This window comes from Oncorhynchus keta, chromosome 7 (assembly GCF_023373465.1).
Source record: "Oncorhynchus keta strain PuntledgeMale-10-30-2019 chromosome 7, Oket_V2, whole genome shotgun sequence".
Lineage (NCBI taxonomy): Eukaryota > Metazoa > Chordata > Actinopteri > Salmoniformes > Salmonidae > Oncorhynchus > Oncorhynchus keta.
In genome coordinates, this window is record NC_068427.1 from 19043541 (window position 1) to 19063483 (window position 19943).

Here is a 19943-nt window from a genome sequence, read left to right on the forward strand (position 1 = left end):
TAAAAGTACACTATGTTTCTTAATGTGCATGCCAATGTGCATGCACATACCCTGCTGCTACCGGTTTGTGAAATGTATATATTTGAAATGAGCTAAATACTCCCTGTTTGCGACCGTTTCAATGTGTCAGAACAGCTCTTACTCACACCATATAAAGTTGTCACGCGCGCACACCATATAAAGTTGTCACGCGCGCACATCCGCAACAGGGCATGAGCGCGGGATGACTCACGAGACGCGACAGGAGCCTATTCCTGGACGGTATATATAGAGTGATGCGCACATTGGGAGGCACAAACTTGAATTTAGCTTAGTTGACAGACAATATTCAAAGTATATCTTCACTAATACTAGTACAGAAAGAGTGTTCCGATTCTGGGACAGTAATTTATGTGTGTTCTTAACTACACTGTTCTTGTTCATTCCAGTGTTGACTGTTTGTTTCTATTTTGAAAAACAATGGCAATGCGAAAATGCATTATAGCACCTTTGCTATGGGAACTAATATATACTGTATACTATAGGCCTAGTGAAAGTTGGATAATGCAATTAAGAAAACTGCCATTTTCAAAATAATTCAGAGGGGGAAACATACCTAAATATTTAATCAGTGCATACAACAAATAGGGAAACAGTCTAAACAAGTCATATTTTACTAGGCAAGTCAGTTAAGAACACATTCTTATTTTCAATTTTCAGTGGGTTAACTGTCTGTTCAGGGGCAGAACAACAGATTTGTACCTTGTCAGCTTGGGGATTCGAACTTGCAACCTTTCAGTTACTAGTCCAACACTCTAACCACTAGGCTACCCTGCCGCCTAGTTAGACTACCCTGTAGTGAGCAGAATGTGAATAAACTACAGTACCAGTCAAAAGTTTGGACACACCTACTCATTCAAGGGTATTTCTTTATTTTGAAAACTATTTTATACATTGTACAATAATAGTGAAGACATCAAAACTATGAAATAACACATATGGAATCATGTAGTAACCAAAAAAGTGTTAACAATTCAAATCATATTTTAGATTTGAGATTATTCAAAGTAGCCACCCGTTGCCTTGATGACAGCCTTGCACACTCTTGACATTCTCTCAAACATCTCACAAAGACACAGCGGACTCATCAGACCAAAGGACAGATTTCTACTGGACTAACTTCCATTGTTCACTTTTCTTGGCCCAAGCAAGTCTCTTCTTCTTATTAGTGTCCTTTAGTAGTGGTTTCTTTGCAGCAATTTGACCATGAAGGCCTGATTCACGCAGTCTCCTCTGAACAGTTGAGATGTGTCTGTTCCTTGAACTCTGTGAAACATTTATTTGGGCAGCAATCTGAGGTGCAGTTAACTCTAATACATTTTTCCTCTGCAGCAGAGGTAACTCTGGGTCTTCCTTTCCTGTGGCGGTCCTCATGAGAGCCGGTTTCACCATAGCGCTTGATGGTTTTTGCGACTGCACATGATGAAACTTTTTAAAGTTCTTGACATTTTCCGGATTGACTGACCTTCATGTCTTAAAGTAATGACCGACTGTCGTTTTTCTTTGCTTATTGGAGCTTTTCTTGCCCTAATATGGACTTGGCTATCTCCTGTATACCCACAACTGATTAGGTCAAACACATTAAGAAGGAAGGAAAATCCACAAATTCACTTTTAAGAAGGCAAACCTGTTAATTGAATTGCATTCCAGGTGACTACCTCATGAAGCTGGTTGAGAGAATGCTAAGAGTGTGCAAAGCTGTCATCAAGGCAAAGGGTGGCTACTTTGAATAATCTAAAATCTATTTTGATTTGTTTAACACTTTTGTTGTTACTACATGATTCAATGTGTTATTCTATAGTTTTGATGTCTTCACTATTATTCAACAATGTAGAAAATAGTACAAATAAAGAAAAACCCTTGAATGAGTAGGTGTGTCCAAACTCCAGAGTGGCGCAGCGGTCTAAGGCACTGCATCTCAGTGCTGGAGGTGTCACTACAGATACCCTGTTTTGATTCCAGGCTGTATCACAACCAGCTGTGATTGGGAGTCCCATAGGGCGGTACACAATCGGCCGGGGTAAGCTGTCATTGTTTATAAGAATTTGTTCTTAACTGACTTGCCTAGTTAAATACATTATTTGTTTTAAAATCTGTGTGCACTGTGGTGGTCCTGATGGTGCATAGCAGAAGTGATAAAGACTGCTGATCATCAACCAAAGATACAGCCTCTGCATTGCATGAAGCGTTATAATATACATAATATATATAATATACACTTATTAGCTTATTCTGGTTGAGAAACAGAATATCCTACAGGACACCAATTCTTGCTCTCTCTCCATCAATCCAATGAGCTTCTAACCCAACAAAACTTGTCCGTCACATTTTTCACCAAACCATCACTTCCACTAATTACTGTGGTCCCATCTGGGCTGGTGTAAATAGAGATTTAGGATCTTAATTTGAGCCAGTTTACTAAAGCAGGAAAATAATCCTGCAGCAACAGGAAATGTGGACTATAATTAATGGGCATTTTTTTCTGTATCGGCAAATCAACTCTGGAAATTACAAGTTTTTTAAAATCCTTGAATACACTACAAGATTTCATTTTCTGCTGCACAACAAAAGTTTCAGCAACAAGGGACTGATCAAATGAAGATCTTACATCTGTACTCGAGCTCAGAAATATAATGCTACCCCCCTGTACATCCCATTTCCTCTCCCAAAACATTGACATGTGTGTTATGTGCCGAAGTGTGTGTGACTCACGGGATATAAGATTTAAAACAAAGTGGAATGGAACGCACACCAGCTGAGTCACTTTGTGAGTAACACACTTGGAATACACCTTCAGCATTTAATAACTGCTTTGAACTAAGGATCTGTGCTTCCTTGAATGGGTGGTGGGTGTGTGTGTGGGTGTGTCTGTGGGTGGGTGTCACCACATCAGACTCACCATTGGGCGACCTCTCTCAAGCTTAGCTAGAGTGACACCTTCTGGTTATGCATTGGTTCTGCAGGCTACAACTAAGCCCAGGATGTTCATACTCAATTAAAGTTTCATTTTAATATCCAATATCTACAAGTACAGCAATATAAAAACGTGGACCTAAGTGAACCTGGGCTGCAACACTATAGAATTTTCAGATAGAAATAGATTGTGTAAAACAGATAAGACTGTTGGCCATGCATAATAAGGAATTGTAATGGTTCACCTCTGTGAGCGCTATGCAGTAGAAGCCTCCAGACAACTGGATTTCTAGGCTGGTCCCAGATCTGTTTGTACTATCTTGGCCATTGTTAACACTCAGTGCATCTCACCCACTTAGGTGAGTGAGGCTACAAGGCCTCCGGGTGTCAGGTTTGGACTGCCAACATTATGGAGGTAAGAGTGGTATGGGTGGGGTTAGGGGTCACGTGTTACAGGCTAGCTCAGGGTTGTGGCCAAGGTTGGAGGAAGCGCATCCACGGCAACAGGGCTATCTGCATCCTCCATGTGTTTCCTGTTGAGGTACTGCTATTCAGGGTGGGTCGGAGAGAAAGAAAGAGAGAAAAAGAGAGGGACATAGAGAGAGCAAGGAGAGAGAAAGAAAAGACTGACGAGGCCAAAATTGAATTGTTTGTATTAAGTTTCTGTCTGAGAATGTATCAGTGTGAGTGTGTGTCAGTATGTCTATGCATGTGTGAACGTATTTGTGATACGTGTATGAGGGTGTGCGTGCAGTGCGTGGTCCTTCTCTCCATTCATCCCATCATGCCCCTAAAGCGATGTGATCCGAGTGCCGTGGGTTTTGTGAGGTTGACAGTGTGTGTGTTGAGTTGGCTGCTATGTGTGTGTTGGGCTCCAACAGTAGTGGAGGCTGCTGGTACTCCCCCTGCTCCCCAGCAGAAAGCCCTCAGCCTGCAGAGAGCCTTCCTGGGGCTGGACAAGTGCAATGCCTGCGTGGGGACGTCCATCTGCAAGAAGCTCTTGAAGGACCAGATAAGGTAGGTATGTCTGTCTGTCTTACTAAGAATCAATAGCTGGGTACAATAGTGCTGATTTTGCTCTTGCCTCTCAACTATTAAATACTTGTAAGTCCCTTTACAGTGAGCTCAGAACACAAGGGATTGCATGTATGAATGTCACAGTCTTAGTGAATTGACGGTGTTATGACATAGACATCTGTAATAGTCTGCTGTCCCAGCTGAATGGTTGTCAATCAACACCGGCGGTCATGATTCTGCGGGAAATCACACACAAACATATTTCCTGTATTTCACGTAGTACTGTATATTCCTAACACACTTCAATGTTACAGTGTGGCAAGAGTCCCTGAGTGTAACGTCGTAAGGAATATTATGACAAAACATTTTCCACATACAGTAGTTAATGTTGATACACCCAGAACACACGGCACGCAATGTCCCAAGTCACCTGTCAAATTTCTGCCATCTGCCAGAGAAAATGGTTCAACTTCCATTGTTTCCAACGGATGCCGTGCAATGGCCAGGAAAGATCAACTGAGCCTCAACTGTGATCCAAGACTAACATAGACTAACAAGACGAACATAGAAAATATCAGGGTAATACATTTGTTTTCTGATTATGATTTTTACCTTATTCTTATGACAAGCCACCATATCGGCAACTGTTCAAGTGTCCAACTCAAGGTTTGGTTACATTCTACACACTGCTTTTCCTCTAACATACAGTATTTCAAAGTATACTTTGGGTGCATCTCAATTGTCTTGAGTAGCTTCCCCACTGCAGCTTGAATCACCCCCTCATCTCCCCGCCTCAGGTTTGATTGGTGGATGTCCCCGGATACCACACTCCCATTGGCTGAGAAGCAGAGTTTCCCGGGGAACCTTACAGATGATTCATTAAGCTGGCGTCCTGTGGTCTTGTCGTTCCTCTCCTCCCCCCGTCTGCACTCGTCCTCCGACCGTTCAATCTGTCGCTCGGTGGGACGGCAGGGTCCCTGCAGCATCGAGGCCGTCCTCAGGGTCACACCCAGATTCCAGAGCTTGAACCAATCACATCTTTTGCTGCCCCATATTGTGAAGGTATGCATAGGTAGAGCAATATATATAGAGATATGTACACTATATATACAAAAGTATGTGGACACCCCTTCAAATTAGTGGATTTGGCTATTTCAGCCACAGCAGTTGGTGACAGGTGTATAAAATCGAGCACACCGCCATGCTATCTCCATAGACAAACATTGGCAGTAGAATGGCTTTCTGAAGAGCTCCGTGACTTTCAACGTGGAACCATCATAGGATGCCACCTGTCCAACAAGTCCGTTTGTCAAATTTCAACTAAGTGCTGTTATTGTGATGTGGATCGTCTATGAGCAACAACGGCTCAGCCGCGAAGCGGTAGGTCACACAAGCTCACAGAACGGGACCGTGCTGTCCTTGAATTCCAAATTGCCTCAACATCAGCACAATAACTTTTAGTCGGGAGCATGAAATGGGTTTCAATGGCCAAGCAGCCACACACAAGCCTAAGATCCTCATGCGTAATACCAAGCGTTGGCTGGAGTGGTGTAAAGCCATTGGAAACGCGGTCTCTGGAGTGATGAATCTGGCAGTGTGACAGATGAAGCCGGGTTTGGCAGATGCCAGGAGAACGCTACCTGACCCAATCTCTAGTGCCGACTGTAAAGTTTGGTGGAGGAGGAATAATGGTCTGGGGCTGTTTTTCATGGTTCGGGCTAGGCCCCTTAGTTCCAGTGAAAGGAAATATTAACGCACAGCATACGATGACATTCTAGACGATTCTGTGCTTCCAAATTTATGGCAGCAGTTTGGAGAAGGCCCTTTCCTGTGTTAGCATGACAATGCTCCCATGCACAAAGCAAGGCCCATACAGAAATGGTTTGTCGAGTTCAGTGTGGAAGAACTTGACTGGCCTGCACAGAGCCCTGACCTCAACCCCATTGAACACCTTTGGGATGAATTGGAATGCCGACTGCCCAACATCAGTGCCCAACCTCTCTAATGCTCGTGGCTGAATGGAAGCACGTCCCCGCAGCAATGTTCCAACATTTAGTGAAAAGCCTTCCAAGAAGAGTTGAGGCTGTTATAGCAGCAAAGGGGGGGACCAACTCCATATTAATGCCCATTATTTTGGAATGAGATGTTCGACGAGCAAATGTCCACATACTTTTGGTCATGTAGTGTATACTGTAAATTACTTAGGGACTGGTAGGGGTGTGAATAGATGTTAACAGGTAGAGGTGTGGATGGGTACAGATGTGCAAACAGGTGAATAAACTTCAATATTCTGTAACATGGCAACCTCCTGAAACCTTGGCTGTACCCCATCCAGGGTTTGGCACCTCCCCTGCTGCGCTGTCCCTCCCAGAGACTGCTGGACCGCGTTGTGCGCCGCTATGCTGAGGTGGTGGACGTGGGCAGTGTTCAGATGAAGCACTTCTCAGAGAGAGACAAACTACGGCTGCTCTACACGCTAGCTGTCAATCAACAGCCTCTCATACTGCAGGTGGTCCAGAGACATATATAGATACTCACAGCCAGTTTCCCTGACACAGATAAATCCTAGGACTAAAAAGCATGTTAAAATGTAGATTCTCAATTGAAAGTGTTTATTTTTGCAAGAACTAGGAATAATCTGTTTCCAGGAAACCAGCCCTTGAGTGCAGGCATAAGTTCATTCTAGCATTCTAAGTGCAAAACCAGGAAACTTGTGGACATCGTTCTGTAATGGCTTTGGACGGATTTGGATGGCTGATGTAATCAAGGTTGTTGGTTCACCAGTTACTGTATATAGCTTTAGTGGAACAATACTGACAATAGAAAGGTTATAGCTATTGGTATCCTATAAATACACAGACCATGGAGATCCTGATACACAATAAAAGCAGCAAAGACCTCAGATGACTGTGTCTGAGAACAGAAGGAACAGTTCCCCCTGTTGGTGTAACCAAAACAAACAACCCAGCCCTCGGTTTGCTCACCATGTTCCCCTCCTCATCACCAGATGTTCCCAGGCACCGAGGGCTGGCCATTCCCCCGCTACCAGGGCTCGTGTGGCAGGCTGATGGTGTGGGCAAGCTCCAGGCCTCTGTGGGACCTTTATGGTTCCTCCAGGGAGTTAATCCAGAGGGTAGACGTGGCCTACCAGCTACTCCAGATCACCCAGGGCCTGGGCCACAACAGTCTGGGTTTCCTGCTCTACTACACCAGGCTAGAGGAGGATATGTTCGGCCTGCTGGATGACCAGCGAGTGTTCATCACAGATGCCAGCAGCATAGGGGTCATTGACCTGGAGCAGGGTGAGTGGAACAAATGGGTACTGGCTCTGTCGTTATCAGAGGATAGGGGGACTCTGCAAATATGGATGTGGATGATGAGGATTGTGTTGATGACGACAAGGGGTTTCACTTTCCCAAAGAACTCAAAGCTCTTTTACATGGGGTTGGGCTCACCTCATCCATAACAGTGAAAATACAGTATATGTTCATAGCTGGGAGACAGAGATGTGATCAGAATAAATATTCATTTGAATATTCCTTAAAAGTATCTATCGTTATGAGCTTATTGTGTGGCTTACACAAGCATGTCTGTCTGATCCACTGCATAAAAAACAAATCAAATCAAAGTTTATTTGTCACGTGTGCCGAATACAACAGGTAGAACTTACAGTGAAATACTTACTTACAGGCTCTAACCAATAGTGCAAAAAGGTATTAGGTGAACAATAGGTAAGTAAAGAAATAAACAACAGTGAAAAACAGTAGCGAGGCTATAAAAGTAGCGAGGCTACATACAGACACTGGTTAGTCAGGCTGATTGAGGTAGTATGTACATGTAGATATTGTTAAAGTGACTATGCATATATGATGAACTGAGAGTAACAGTAGCGTAAAGGGGGGTGGCGGGACACAATGCAGATAGCCCGATTAGCCAACACACAAGCAGAGGAAGTTTTCCAGAAACATCACTGGACTATCAAGGTTCAGTCGTTTAATCATTACCAGCCAGATGTAGCTGATACAGGAAGGATATTTTTTACCCTGTTCCTCTTTTTAGAAACGGTCAATTAACACACTTCCTTTTTTTCCTGTTCTGCAAATCATTATATTGGGGTCACAAACAACAGTGCTCTTATCGGACAAGTTTAGGTAGAACCTCCGTTTCAAAACATTTTCCCCCTATTGAACACAACCCAGGTTTCTTTTGTGTGCTAGTAATCAGAGGCAATGGTGTCTCTTTTAGCTCTTCTACTGAGATGCTGTGTGCTGTAACAGAATTGTATTTACCTACAACAGACAAAAAATCTCCCTGATAATGAGAGTAGTGGAGTTCCTTTCTTTATGAAACAAAGACAATATATTCCACTGTATCAGATATACAGATGCTCAGTGGGGACATTTAATGATGTCAGTTATCTTTGTATTGGTCAGGATCCTTGCTGTGGCATCATATAAAAAACTGGATTGGAATAACGTGGGCAATAGGCCCACACACAGACTAGAGAAGTTTATCTCTATAACGACTGTCATCTCAGCAGTAAGAGGACTCAGTGGCAAACCTTGTTTGTTGATATTACAAACTAGGAAATGGATGCAGAGAAATTATACAGTATATGTATTAAAACGTATACACGGAGTATACCAAAAATTAGGAACACTTTCCTAATATTGAGCTGCACTCCGACACTCTCCTCATCTAAAACATTTGATTTTGCACCTTCTTTAACTCTGCATTGTTGGAAAAGGTCCCATAGGTTAACATTTCACTGTTAAGCCATGTTCATATTGGCAGTTTGAACAGACTCAAATCCAATTTTTGGCATATCTGATATAATTTGTTCTTCATCCTGCAGTCTGAACCGACAGGTTTGAAAAACAAAACTTATTTGAGCATTAAAGCCTGCAGTGTGAACAAGGCTTTAGTCTACATCCGCATGTGACTAATAACATTTGATATCACCTACACTTATCCAGTGTTTTTAGTAAGGGTCAAAGCATTTGAATACAGTCACACTTACCCTCTCTCTTCCAGGGTTCCCCCCAGACCCTCCCTCCCAAACAGGCTCTGGTGGGGACATCTTCTCCTGCCTGGGTCAGGGTGCATCCCCCTGCCATCGCTCTCCTCCCTGCAGCTCTGTCCGCCCTACCCAGAGCCTCACTCTGCTCTGCACAGCACTCCTGCCCAGACTGCTGCTCACAGAGAGGGGGGCCCAGCCAACCAGGCTACCCATGGAGGGTGAGGCAGAGGTGGGGAGGTTGGCAAGAGACGTGCCCCTGTTGCTGGGTGTGTGTGCAGACCCTAGCCAGCCTGACTGGAGGATCATGGCAGCAGTAGGATCTCTGATGGACCTGCTAAAACCCATGAGGCCCTGCAACCCACGCTACACCTACAGGTACCCAGAGTGCAGATACAACCAAGACTACTGAGAGCTGACAGGACTACAATAACCCTGCTACAGCCATAGACAATGTTATGTCCACAGGTGCCCAGAGTGCACATATGAACTGTGATCCAGACAGTTGGTGGGACTGCAGAGCTTTGATATTAGACTGACAAAGGGACTCTGTGGAGTGTTGTGTGCTGGAATGACTATGCACTGAGCTGAATTGACTACGCACACAAAGGGGTTGGTGGTTCTGCACGGGCAGTGTATGTGAAGTCTGTAGTACTTAGCAGCTTGTAGTGCTTGCCTGCTGCTTGCCTACTTTAGACCTCAGCTACTTTCAGGTAGTGAACCGGTCACAGCAGCTCTGTGCATCATAGGAGAGATGAACATGTAAAGAAGAAACATGAGAAGTTCCACATGTAAATAAAGAACTTCTGTTAAATGATGCATAAAACATCTTTCAAACAATAAAAGCATGTCAAGGAGGGTCTCTGCACAATGCTTTGCTAAAGCAATTTTATTCATTTAGAAAACAGGAGGGTACGTGTATAAAATGACATGACTCCTTCAAATTTAATGGCAGGAACTCTGAAGAAAAAAATTACAGCATTCCAACAAAGATTTTCAAGCAATAAATATGCATTTTATAAATAAGGTAAATTTACAACAAGATTAGAAATAAAATGAAAATCACAAATTAAAGTTTATTCCTTAAAAGTCTATGTGCAACTCATTTCTCTTGGTGACTTGGCTGTTTTTATCTCTCATTTTATTCCTTTCTTTACCTACAGAACCAAAACATTATTATGGTTCCAAAATAACAATAAAAGCTGTAAAAAATAATAATACATCGCTCTAACTCTTCACATTACAAAATGTTGTTTTCTTATTATTTTCTTGCCCAAAGTAGTATCTATCCTAACATACAAAAGACCAGCTATGCTAGGACTCATCTCAAGGGAAACAAACTTAGAGAAGGTGTATATCAGCCCACAAACAGAATTAAAAAAGGAACAATTCTGCAAGTCAGTAGTCTGTGTGACGTTGTTGCCAGTTATAACATAATATATACAAAAAGTCGCCAGTCACTATTTTTTGTCCATTTTTGTGTGTTTTTCTAGAGAAGTTACAGCTGAGCCAGGCAGCATTGGAACAGTCTGGTGGCAGTAGCTGGCAGGAGCAATGCCCTCCCCCAACAGTCCTCTAGGGGAGGACACCTCTGCTCTGGGCAGGTTGCATAGACACACAGCTTTTCACACAGCTGCCTTGTGGGATAGCTACAGAGAGCAGTGGAGGACTGCTGGCATACTTCCTGAATATCAGAAAAGGGTATTCTGGTAGGTTTCGGGAGTCCAGGGAGGATTCTTATTGTCCTCAGAACAACTGAATGTTACCGTCAAGAGGAGGAAGGCAGAGGAGCGGCCTGTGGAGGGAGAGAGAGGGACGAGATTCATTTTGGCTATGTAAACAGTTAAACTCCTAAAGCCTTACTAGTACACTTTTACAAAGTGTGCATGATCATATACTCTTACTTGAATTAATGTGAATTCTGACTCACGAGTGTGTAGACTTACTACTTTCAATACTATCACATTTTAAGAGTGAGTCTTCTCTTCAATGATACCATATGGCAGTGACTGCAGTAATTATGCAAGGAGGAATGATAGCCTAAGTGAATGTTGGCTCCTTGCACAATGCACATCTTCCTCGGTCCCTCTGGCTTGTCAATATGGTGTTTATGTCCATTTATTTATCCACTTGTTTATGCCTCCATCCTTGGTACAGTAGCCAGTTAGCTAGCTTGATTTGTACTGTTTCAGCATTTCTAAGCACACCACTTGACCAGGTATTAGATTAGAGGAAGAGAGAAGCAACATTAAATACTCCTCCTTGGTGGACTTTTAGGGAGATTAATGTAGAAAAGTGTCATAATACCCGAACACTTCCCCTCTACATGCCTGTCACAGACTCAATGGCAAGGGAAACTCTGTGGGCCGGACCCAGAATTGATATAATGTTGCAAATTTGCTAGTGAGATCTCAAGACCAGGTAGAGTAGAAGCAGAGTAGAGAAACAATGCGATTGAACGACAACCTGAACAAACCTTCATGCATGATTTATATAGGACATGTATTTATCAGGATATTTTCTGCTGGACAATTTATCCAGCAGTTTTTATTTGTCTGCGTCTATATATTTTAATGAGCCAAGAGTCGGCAATTACCAGCTAATGGAAACACTGGTGTAAACTATTTATGTGACGTGGTCATTAGCCTATTGGTCATCATAAAATCACTAGTGTCCTTGCTGACTTACGAGTGTGAACTGGTCGTAGACCTGTGTGAGGTCGTCCATCTTGTACTGCTCCAGCACCACAAAGTTGTCCAGGTTAGAGCTCCCCCTACGGGCACAGTCCTGACAGTGCACCACGTATGTCTTCCTGCTGTTGCTCTCACTGGTTACAAACAGCAGGTCAAACACCTCCACCTGCAGATGTAGGGAGAGGTGAGATTGTGAAAGGAGGTAGGTGTGCGCGCGTTCACATGTGTGTATGTGAACGTTTAAAGGTTGAAATGTTAAATCACTAACCAAATAATTTTTTTTCTCCAAAAAATGTTTAAATCACAGTGCAGTTATCACAAAACTACCACTAACAGCTCCCGATCATCATCACAAAGGGAATTCTTTTTACAAATAGGCCTACCTAACGCAACAATGGGAGTCTGGGTGCGCAGCACACGTGTTTAGATGGAGCGGTCGGGTAGAAATTGAGTGAGACACGTAACGGAGAGAAATTAGAATGTAGGGAGAAGAAATGTGATTACTTGGCTAGGTTTCTTTTTTTTGTGAGTCGCTAATGCTCATACAAGAGGCTTTTTGCTCCTTGCCAGATAGTCGCTATGAATAAAAATGCGTTCTTAATTGACTTGCCTGGTTAAATAAAAGGTTAAATCAAAATACCAAATGGAAAGAACACTAGAGTCAATATGAATTAAAGGTTGCTTTCGGGACAACATTACAGCTGCCTGAAGCAGATTCCAGATGGCGCCTACTGTATGCCTGCGGTAGAACTTCATTGCCCCAGAGAGGTCACACCACACAATACGAATTGACGTGGAATTTTAATTAAACGTTCTAACGGAAAAACACATTTCTTTTAATTGTTGCAGTTTTAAATTGAAGAAAAATTGTCTCTGTCACATCCCTAGTGTGTGTACCTCGCAGATGCTGCAATAATGGGCGGGCTCGTCCCTGGTCCTGCCATGCCACACCAGCTCCTTGCCTGCCGCCTGCAGCAGCTCCCGCAGCATCTGACACTGCTTCAATGTCCGCAGCAGACAGTACCTAGCAGAGAAAGACAGACGCGTACAGGGGTGAGCTGTGTGTGTGGTGAGAGAGTCTGTGAGCGAGAGAGAGAACGAATGACGTGTGTGTGACTCACTTGATCATCTGGAAGAGCTTGCTGTCGGACACTTTGATGTTCCTGGCCATGTTCCAGGAGAGGTGTATCATGGGGACGATGGACTTCACGCTTTGCAGCTTATTCCACTCATATCGCTCTACCGCCAGCTTATACTGGTATGCTGGATAGAGGGAGACATGGAAGGAGAGGGAATGAGAGAAAATGGGATAAATGGGAAAGAGGAGCAGGAAGAAGAGAATCAAATGACAATTCAATTTCAAACTTAACTATGTCATTGCCACAAGTTGACACTGTCATATGCCTAGATTCCTGAAACAAGTCACGTGTCGCGAATCCCTACCTCACAGGAGAGGCAGAAATACCTTCTGGAACACGTGAACTTTCATATACCTTAATAAACAACTTGTATGGCATCTATAAATATGAATACAATTGTTATATTACGAGCCTAGTTGGTTTAGCCACGGAAAAAGGTCACGGATTAGCTAGACATGCCGAGAGATGAGTTCAGATTGATCTGCCATGCAACATGCTTGTCTATAACATGAGCTTCTCAGTATGTGGAGGTAATCCTTTCTAACATGGCTTTTTTTTAAGGTATCACAAAGAACTGTGATACTGTTGCCAATGTTCTCCACTCTCCACTTTTCACTTTCTGGAGGACTGAGTTTTGAAATCAGTGGAATGCCCATTGGAAGTAGAGTATGATAGCTAAGGAGATCTAAAACACCTGTCTCTAGATTACATCTTCAAACTAAGTCCAACCATGGCATCCGTGACAAGCGTTCATCCATGAATACGGGTCAGAGAGTCTAGCTACATTTTCAGATATATATATGTATATATACACACGTTTCTAATTTTTCCAAAGTAGTTTTCATTGCAAGTTAAAGCGTACTGTTAGCTAGCTTAACGTTTGCTGACTGGCTCGCTAGCTAACGTGTCTGATCTGTGTAGTAATATTAGTCATATCTCAGAGCCATTTGCATTGCTAGCTAGCTAACATTGAACCTAGTTGGTTAGCTTTAGCTACCTGTAGATTCATGCAGGGTAGTAACGTTATGAGTTGGGATTATGGATCATTGTTTAGCTAGCTAGCTACATGTCTAAACAAAAGACTCCACTATATAAGTAACCATTTCACTGTACCATTTACACCTTCTGTGTCCTGTGCATGTGACAAATAAACAGATTTTATTTGATATAGTGTGTGTTTAGAAGAGACAGTAATGTGAAGAACAACATGACCAGCAATAAAGTCAAATTATGATATAACATTGGGCCAACAAGACAATGTCCTAGTTAGAAAGAATTATCCAGTAGAATACCTTGCTTTTATTTTGTCACACTCACAACCGTAAGCTATTTTCTGTAATTAGCTCAACCATTAACTTGTAATTAATGATCTTGTTGTGGATTTATTTTCCTGTAATAATTCATACAAATTAGCTAAAGTTAAGATGTTGTCAGCTATATATGGTCAGTATTTGAACTAGATAGCCAGCGAGCTAACAAGTTTGAAACTAACCAAAACATTGTTTAGAAAGTTGCTTTTAGTTGCCGAATTTGCTACATTGACATATTCTACAGCATTTAGAAAGTATTCAGACTCCTTGACTTTTTCCACATTTTGTTACATTATAGACTTATTCAAAAAAAATATTAAACTGTTTTCCCCCCCTAATCAATCTACACACAATAACCCATAATAACAAAGCAAAACGGCTTTGTTGTTGTTGCAATTATTACATTTACATAAGTATTCAGGTCCTTTACTCGGTACTTTGTTAAAGCACCTTTGGCAGCGATTACAGCCGCAGGTTTTCTTGGGTATGACGCTACAAGCTTTGCACACCTGTATTTGGGGGGTTTCTCCCATTCTCCCATCCTCTGAAACTCTGTCAGGTTGGACGGGGAGCATTGCTGCACAGCTATTTTCAGGTCTTTCCAGAGATGTTCAAGTCCGGGCTCTGGCTGGGCCACTCAAGGACATTCAGAGACTTGTTTCCGAAGTCACCCCTGCGTTGTCTTGGCTGTGTGCTTACGGTCGTTGTCCTGTTGGAAGGTGAACCTTTGCCTCGGTTTGAGGTCCTGAGCGCTCTGGAGCAGGTTTCATCAAGGATCTCTCTGTACTTTTCTCCTCATCCTTGCCTCAATCCTGACTAGTCTTCCAGTCCCTGCCACTGAAAAACATTCCCACAGCATGATGCTGCCACCACCATGCTTCACCGTAGGGATGGTGCCAGGTTTCCTCCAGACGTGACGCTTGGCATTCAGGCCAAATAGTTTGATCTTGGTTTCATCAGACCAGAGAATCTTGTTTCTCATGGTCTGAGTCCTTTAGGTGCCTTTTGGCAAACTCCAAGCAGGCTGTCATGTGCCTTTTTACTGAGGAATGGCTTCCGTCTGGCCACTCTACCATAAAGGCCTGATTGGTGGAGTGCTGCAGAGATGGTTGTCCTTCTGGAGCGTTCTCCATCGCAGCAGAGAAACTCTGGAGCGCTGTCAGAGTGACCATCGGTTTCTTAGTCACCTCACTGACCAAAGCCCTTTTCCCTTGATTGCTCAGTTTGGCTTCCCCCCCAGCCCTAGGAAGAGTCTTGGTGGTTCCAAACTTCTCCCATTTTAAGAATGATGGAGTCAACTGATTTCTTGGGGACCTTCAATGCTAGAGACATTTTTTGGTACCCTTCCCCAGATCTGTACCTTGACACAATCCTGTCTCGGAGCTCTATGGACAATTCCTTCAACCTCATGGCTTGTTTTTTTCTCTGACATGCACTGTCAACTGTGGGATCTTATATAGGCATGTGTGTGCCTTTGCAAGTCATGTCCAATCAATTGAAATTACCATAGGAGGTCTCCAATCAACTTGTTAAAACATCAAGGATGATCAATGGAAACTGGATGCACCTGAGCTCAATTTAGAGTCTCATAGCAAAGGGTCTGAATACTTATGTAAATAAGGTATCTTGTTTATTTTAAATTTGCAAACATTTCTAAAAAAAAAACAGTTTTTGCTTTGTCATTATTGGGTATTGTGTGTAGATTGATGAGGAAAAAAGTAATTTAATCCATTTTAGAATAATGTGAGAAACGGGAAGTGGTCTGAATACTTTCCAAATCTACTTTCCAAATGACATTGGATGACAATAGAATGTTTGATGTCACTGCAACAACTGTATACAGACATGTCGATCGTAGTATAAACCAGCCTTTAGTCTTGAAGTCTTTGGTTGTTTAGTACATAGCCTCACATGAATCCTTAAAGAGATGGGTGGGGCTAAGGCTTAAGAGGGTGTGAATGATGCTGAATAGGTGTAGACAAAGAAGAGCGCTCCAGTTTGTGTACCAAAACATTCAAGGTCCATTTTCTCAAAAGTGGGGTTACAAGTTTATCAACTTTCAAAGCAGAATGACTTTCACATTGTTTCTCAACTATAGTGAATGATATATAATTTTCTAGATTGGTGTTTCTACTTTTATCCAATGTAAAAAAAAAAAAAAAAAAACATTAAAAACGTTGCTTAAAGCCGGTCGGTCATAGATCTCAATGTGTCAGTCCACGCCTATCAGCATCCATCCTTCATCTTTTAATGATGTCCCAACCAATTCTACGTAAAACCCATAAAATAACCGTGTATTCCCATATTAAACATATCCCTTTGTTCTCCATGTCCCTTCCTGGTCTTACCGGTGAGAGGTCCTACGTTCCAGGCGATATTGTTGCACCAGCCGATGGCCTGGACCCAGTGGACGGTGCCCGTGTTGAGCCACACCAGGTCTCCGGGACGCTGGATGAAGCGGTAGACGGGGACATCTGCCTCGTACAGGTCCTCCAGGTTGGGCCACCATGACCCCATCAGGAAGTTGATGTTGTTCCTGCAGGAGACACACACACGTCCGATATTAGAAACAGAGGATGCACATGGACACTCGCTCATTCTCTGAAGACCCCTACTTATACTCTGGGTAGTTCATGAATACAAAAATAAAAAAAATACATTTTTACATCTGCAATGAATGAAAAGTTGAGATATTCCCTTTCCTTTAATTAGTACCAAGTATACCACTTCATCTGAGTTAAACTTGAGTTAAGACATCTCTAACCTTAGACTGCACTGGCTGTAAAGAGACAGAGGTAGGATATCAACTTTGTGTTGGGTTAGAGGTAGGAGATTTTTGTTGACATACTTTTCACAGAAGTCGTTGATGATTCCCCAGTAATGTTCGGGCACTGCAAACCACTCACAGTCCCCCGGGCCGATGTTGATGTTCACTGAACAGAAATTATTGTTCTCCTGGTGACCTAGAAGACAAGACACAAATACCTTGTTAAACAAAACACGCGACAGTTACCACTAACAAACAGCATTATGTGTGTGGACCCATGTGTGTGTGTCTCTGCGGCATGTGTGGCTCTCGCTGTGTGTGTCTAACCTGGAGTCCTGCTCCCAGGGACCTTCATGTAGAGCTGGACAGTGTTCATGCCCAGGATGGTGTGTCCTACGTGGCTGAGCAGGTTGCCAGCAGACACCACTCTGGCAAATGCTGGCAGCTTACTGAGCTCCTGCAGCTGCAGCTTCCACCTGAAAGGAGGTCACAGAGCAAGGGTCAGAGGTCAACACTACAGCACAGACACACACCGCTCCCAAACTGAGGGACCCTCTTTATGATACCAATGCCCAGTCCTACCTAGGCCATACCCTTTCTGTGTTTGTAAATCTGAAGGACAAGGGTTGTTTTGGGATCAGGCCATAATCTGGTTCATATAAAAATTGTCAAATTAAATACAAAACATCAGTGATCTGTTTCATGAACAAAACCATAGTATTGGGTGGAACACTTACTTCCTCTCGTCAGACAGGTCGATGTTGGTGCCAAACTTGATGTGTTTGAAGGGCCCTTTCCTCCGCCGTGTCGCACTGTGGGATCATGGGAGATGTAGTTTAGACAGAGCAGAGAGATATCACACAATGCATGCCTACAGACAGACAGACAGACATAGAGAAAGACCGACAGAGACAGACATCTTTACCTCTCTGCATTGGCTGCCTCTGCCTCCTGCTCCTTCTTCTTCTCATTCTCCTCCTGGAAAATGCATTTAATATAGGTATATTTTGAGCATATCTGTTCATTGAGTGAGTTCAGTAAATGGAGTGCAACAAACATTCTAAGCTGGGAAGATATTCTCTTTAAGTGACAAAACTATGTCTGGAGTGACCATGTGAATATTCAGTGACAACATACCACTTAAAACTGTGTTTCTATTCAACAAGGCCTTGTACTGACTTTGTTTGGAGATGGTGGTGGTGGATTTGTGTATGTACGTGCATCTCCCTCTACTAACCCGTAGTGACTCCTGGAAGGACGAGGCCTGGTACTGGGCATACTTGGCAATGGTGGTGTGTGATTGGCTGCTCTGGCAGCGCCACATCTTCCTTGTGCCACTCAGGTCCCAGTTCTCGTCGGTGGGCTGAGACAGCTGGGTCCGTACCTCCACCAGGTGGTCTGGGTTAGCCTCCACCAGGGTCTTAGTGGAGAACAGACCCAGGTCTGAGAGAGGCAGGGGGGTGAAGGATGGGATGGAGGAAGGAGTGGAGGGAGAGAAAGAAGGGTGTAGGGAGAAGGGACAGAGTAGGAGAGGAAAGAAAATAGGGAGACAGAGGATGGGGATTGAGGGTAAGGGAGAAAAAGTGGAGTGGAAAAATGTTCAGAAGAACTAGCTTAATGAACTAAAAGTCATCCATCCAGTTATTAAGAGTGAGTTTCTAGTCTGTGTGTGGTGTGCTACAGTACAGTGATGCAGTTGCGAGCTTGCTGATGAAGTGAGGGAGCCAATAGCTTTCCTTGGCAGCCGTTGGCTACTTTACTTCGGATGCTATACATGTAATGACACTCTCTGCTTGCAGGTGGTGCTGTTGTCATACATGTTAAGTTGTTCAACACACAAACACACACATCCCCACCCACCCAATCCTGTGAGAGAGTGAATGAGTGCAAGCACACACACCCTCACACAAGCAAATGAGTGCGTACAGACACACAAAGCTTTTCTGTCCTTAGGGGAGAAACATTCAAGTAAAATTCAAATGAGATCCCAATCAGGACTAGAACGATGACTAATGTTTGTTTTGCTAGAATGTGTAAGCAAAGTGTAATTCCCCCAGCAGGACTACCATCAGTGTGTAACTCACCCAGTTTGAGAGCCCCGGCCAGCCCTCTGATGACGGTGACAGGGTTGGAGGGGTTGGTGCAGAACTGATGGAGCGGAGGGAAGAACGCATCCCTCTTATTCTCCAGCTACACACCACGGGAGAGCAACACACACACATTAGACGTTTGACTTGCAAACTAGACCGTTCTGATGAAGTCTAAGACCTTTACCACTGGGGTTTTCCTGGGACAGCGATGGACGCAACTAAAAACTTCACGATGAAAACCACATTTACTGTTGCAAGTAAAAAGTACAAAGCAATGAAATCTCAACAAAAACCCTTGTGGCTGTATACTCACGTAGATGCTGGGTGTGGGGGGGTTGAGTTTGTCCTTTGGCAGTGAGGGCGAGGGGGGCGGAGGGGGTCTGGGAGGGGGACACTTTTCTAGGAGGACACTGCTGTTGGACAGGCCGTTCTTCCCCAGGTTCCTAAAGACGTAGGGGGACAGCGAGAGAGAGAACACGTCTGGCTGCTCAATGACACTGAGATGAACCATGCTTCAGCTAATAGCAGCAGCACACGCCAACATAATGAGTCTGGAATCTAGACAGACATGCATGCATTGTGCAGCACAATTAAAACAGACCAGTGTTAGAACAGAACTGGAACCTGTACTTTGAGGCTCAGTAAGAGAAAGAACACTAGAGTAGCGGTTCACCAAAGCTATAGTCATACACAGAGCAGTATATGCAGTAGAATAACACCTATGGCTCAGGTTGTGTATACATGGCTTACTGGTCAGGATCTTTACAGCCCTGTCAGTTACTGGACACTCCTTGTACACACCATATATACCCCTTTCGGAAACATTCGCCACCTACCTAGTCATCAGCACCTCTCCAACCCACTGATAGCCTGACCTACAACAGAGCACACTCCCCACACTCAGTGGGCCCCAAATTAAGTATTTGGCTGCCCAGACCAGAACTGAAACAGGCCAGGC

General features: G+C 43.6%; 2 protein-coding genes across 6 annotated transcripts in view; one reads left to right on the top strand and one right to left on the bottom strand.

Annotated features, from left to right (window-relative positions):
• The first annotated feature begins 3496 nt into the window (after window positions 1-3496).
• On the top strand, window positions 3497-10078 carry dipk2b (divergent protein kinase domain 2B). Its single transcript, XM_035773589.2, has 5 exons — window positions 3497-3969; window positions 4767-5031; window positions 6305-6478; window positions 6977-7271; window positions 9004-10078. The coding sequence occupies exons 1-5, from the start codon at window positions 3626-3628 to the stop codon at window positions 9396-9398; spliced, it is 1473 nt and encodes a 490-aa protein (XP_035629482.1). The 5' UTR covers window positions 3497-3625; the 3' UTR covers window positions 9399-10078.
• The window catches only part of kdm6a (lysine (K)-specific demethylase 6A), an 80758-nt gene continuing 70661 nt past the window's right edge, over window positions 9847-19943 (bottom strand). For all 5 annotated transcript variants that reach the window (XM_052522118.1, XM_052522117.1, XM_052522116.1 and 2 more), the window contains 12 exons: window positions 19299-19428; window positions 18980-19085; window positions 18133-18338; window positions 17821-17873; window positions 17633-17707; window positions 17223-17371; window positions 16977-17091; window positions 16477-16664; window positions 12801-12942; window positions 12577-12703; window positions 11675-11845; window positions 9847-10781 (listed from right to left, as the gene is read on the bottom strand). In XM_052522118.1, the coding sequence (XP_052378078.1) occupies window positions 10755-10781; window positions 11675-11845; window positions 12577-12703; window positions 12801-12942; window positions 16477-16664; window positions 16977-17091; window positions 17223-17371; window positions 17633-17707; window positions 17821-17873; window positions 18133-18338; window positions 18980-19085; window positions 19299-19428 (1489 nt within the window). In that variant the 3' untranslated portion in view covers window positions 9847-10754. The remainder of the gene's footprint in view (window positions 10782-11674; window positions 11846-12576; window positions 12704-12800; window positions 12943-16476; window positions 16665-16976; window positions 17092-17222; window positions 17372-17632; window positions 17708-17820; window positions 17874-18132; window positions 18339-18979; window positions 19086-19298; window positions 19429-19943) is intronic.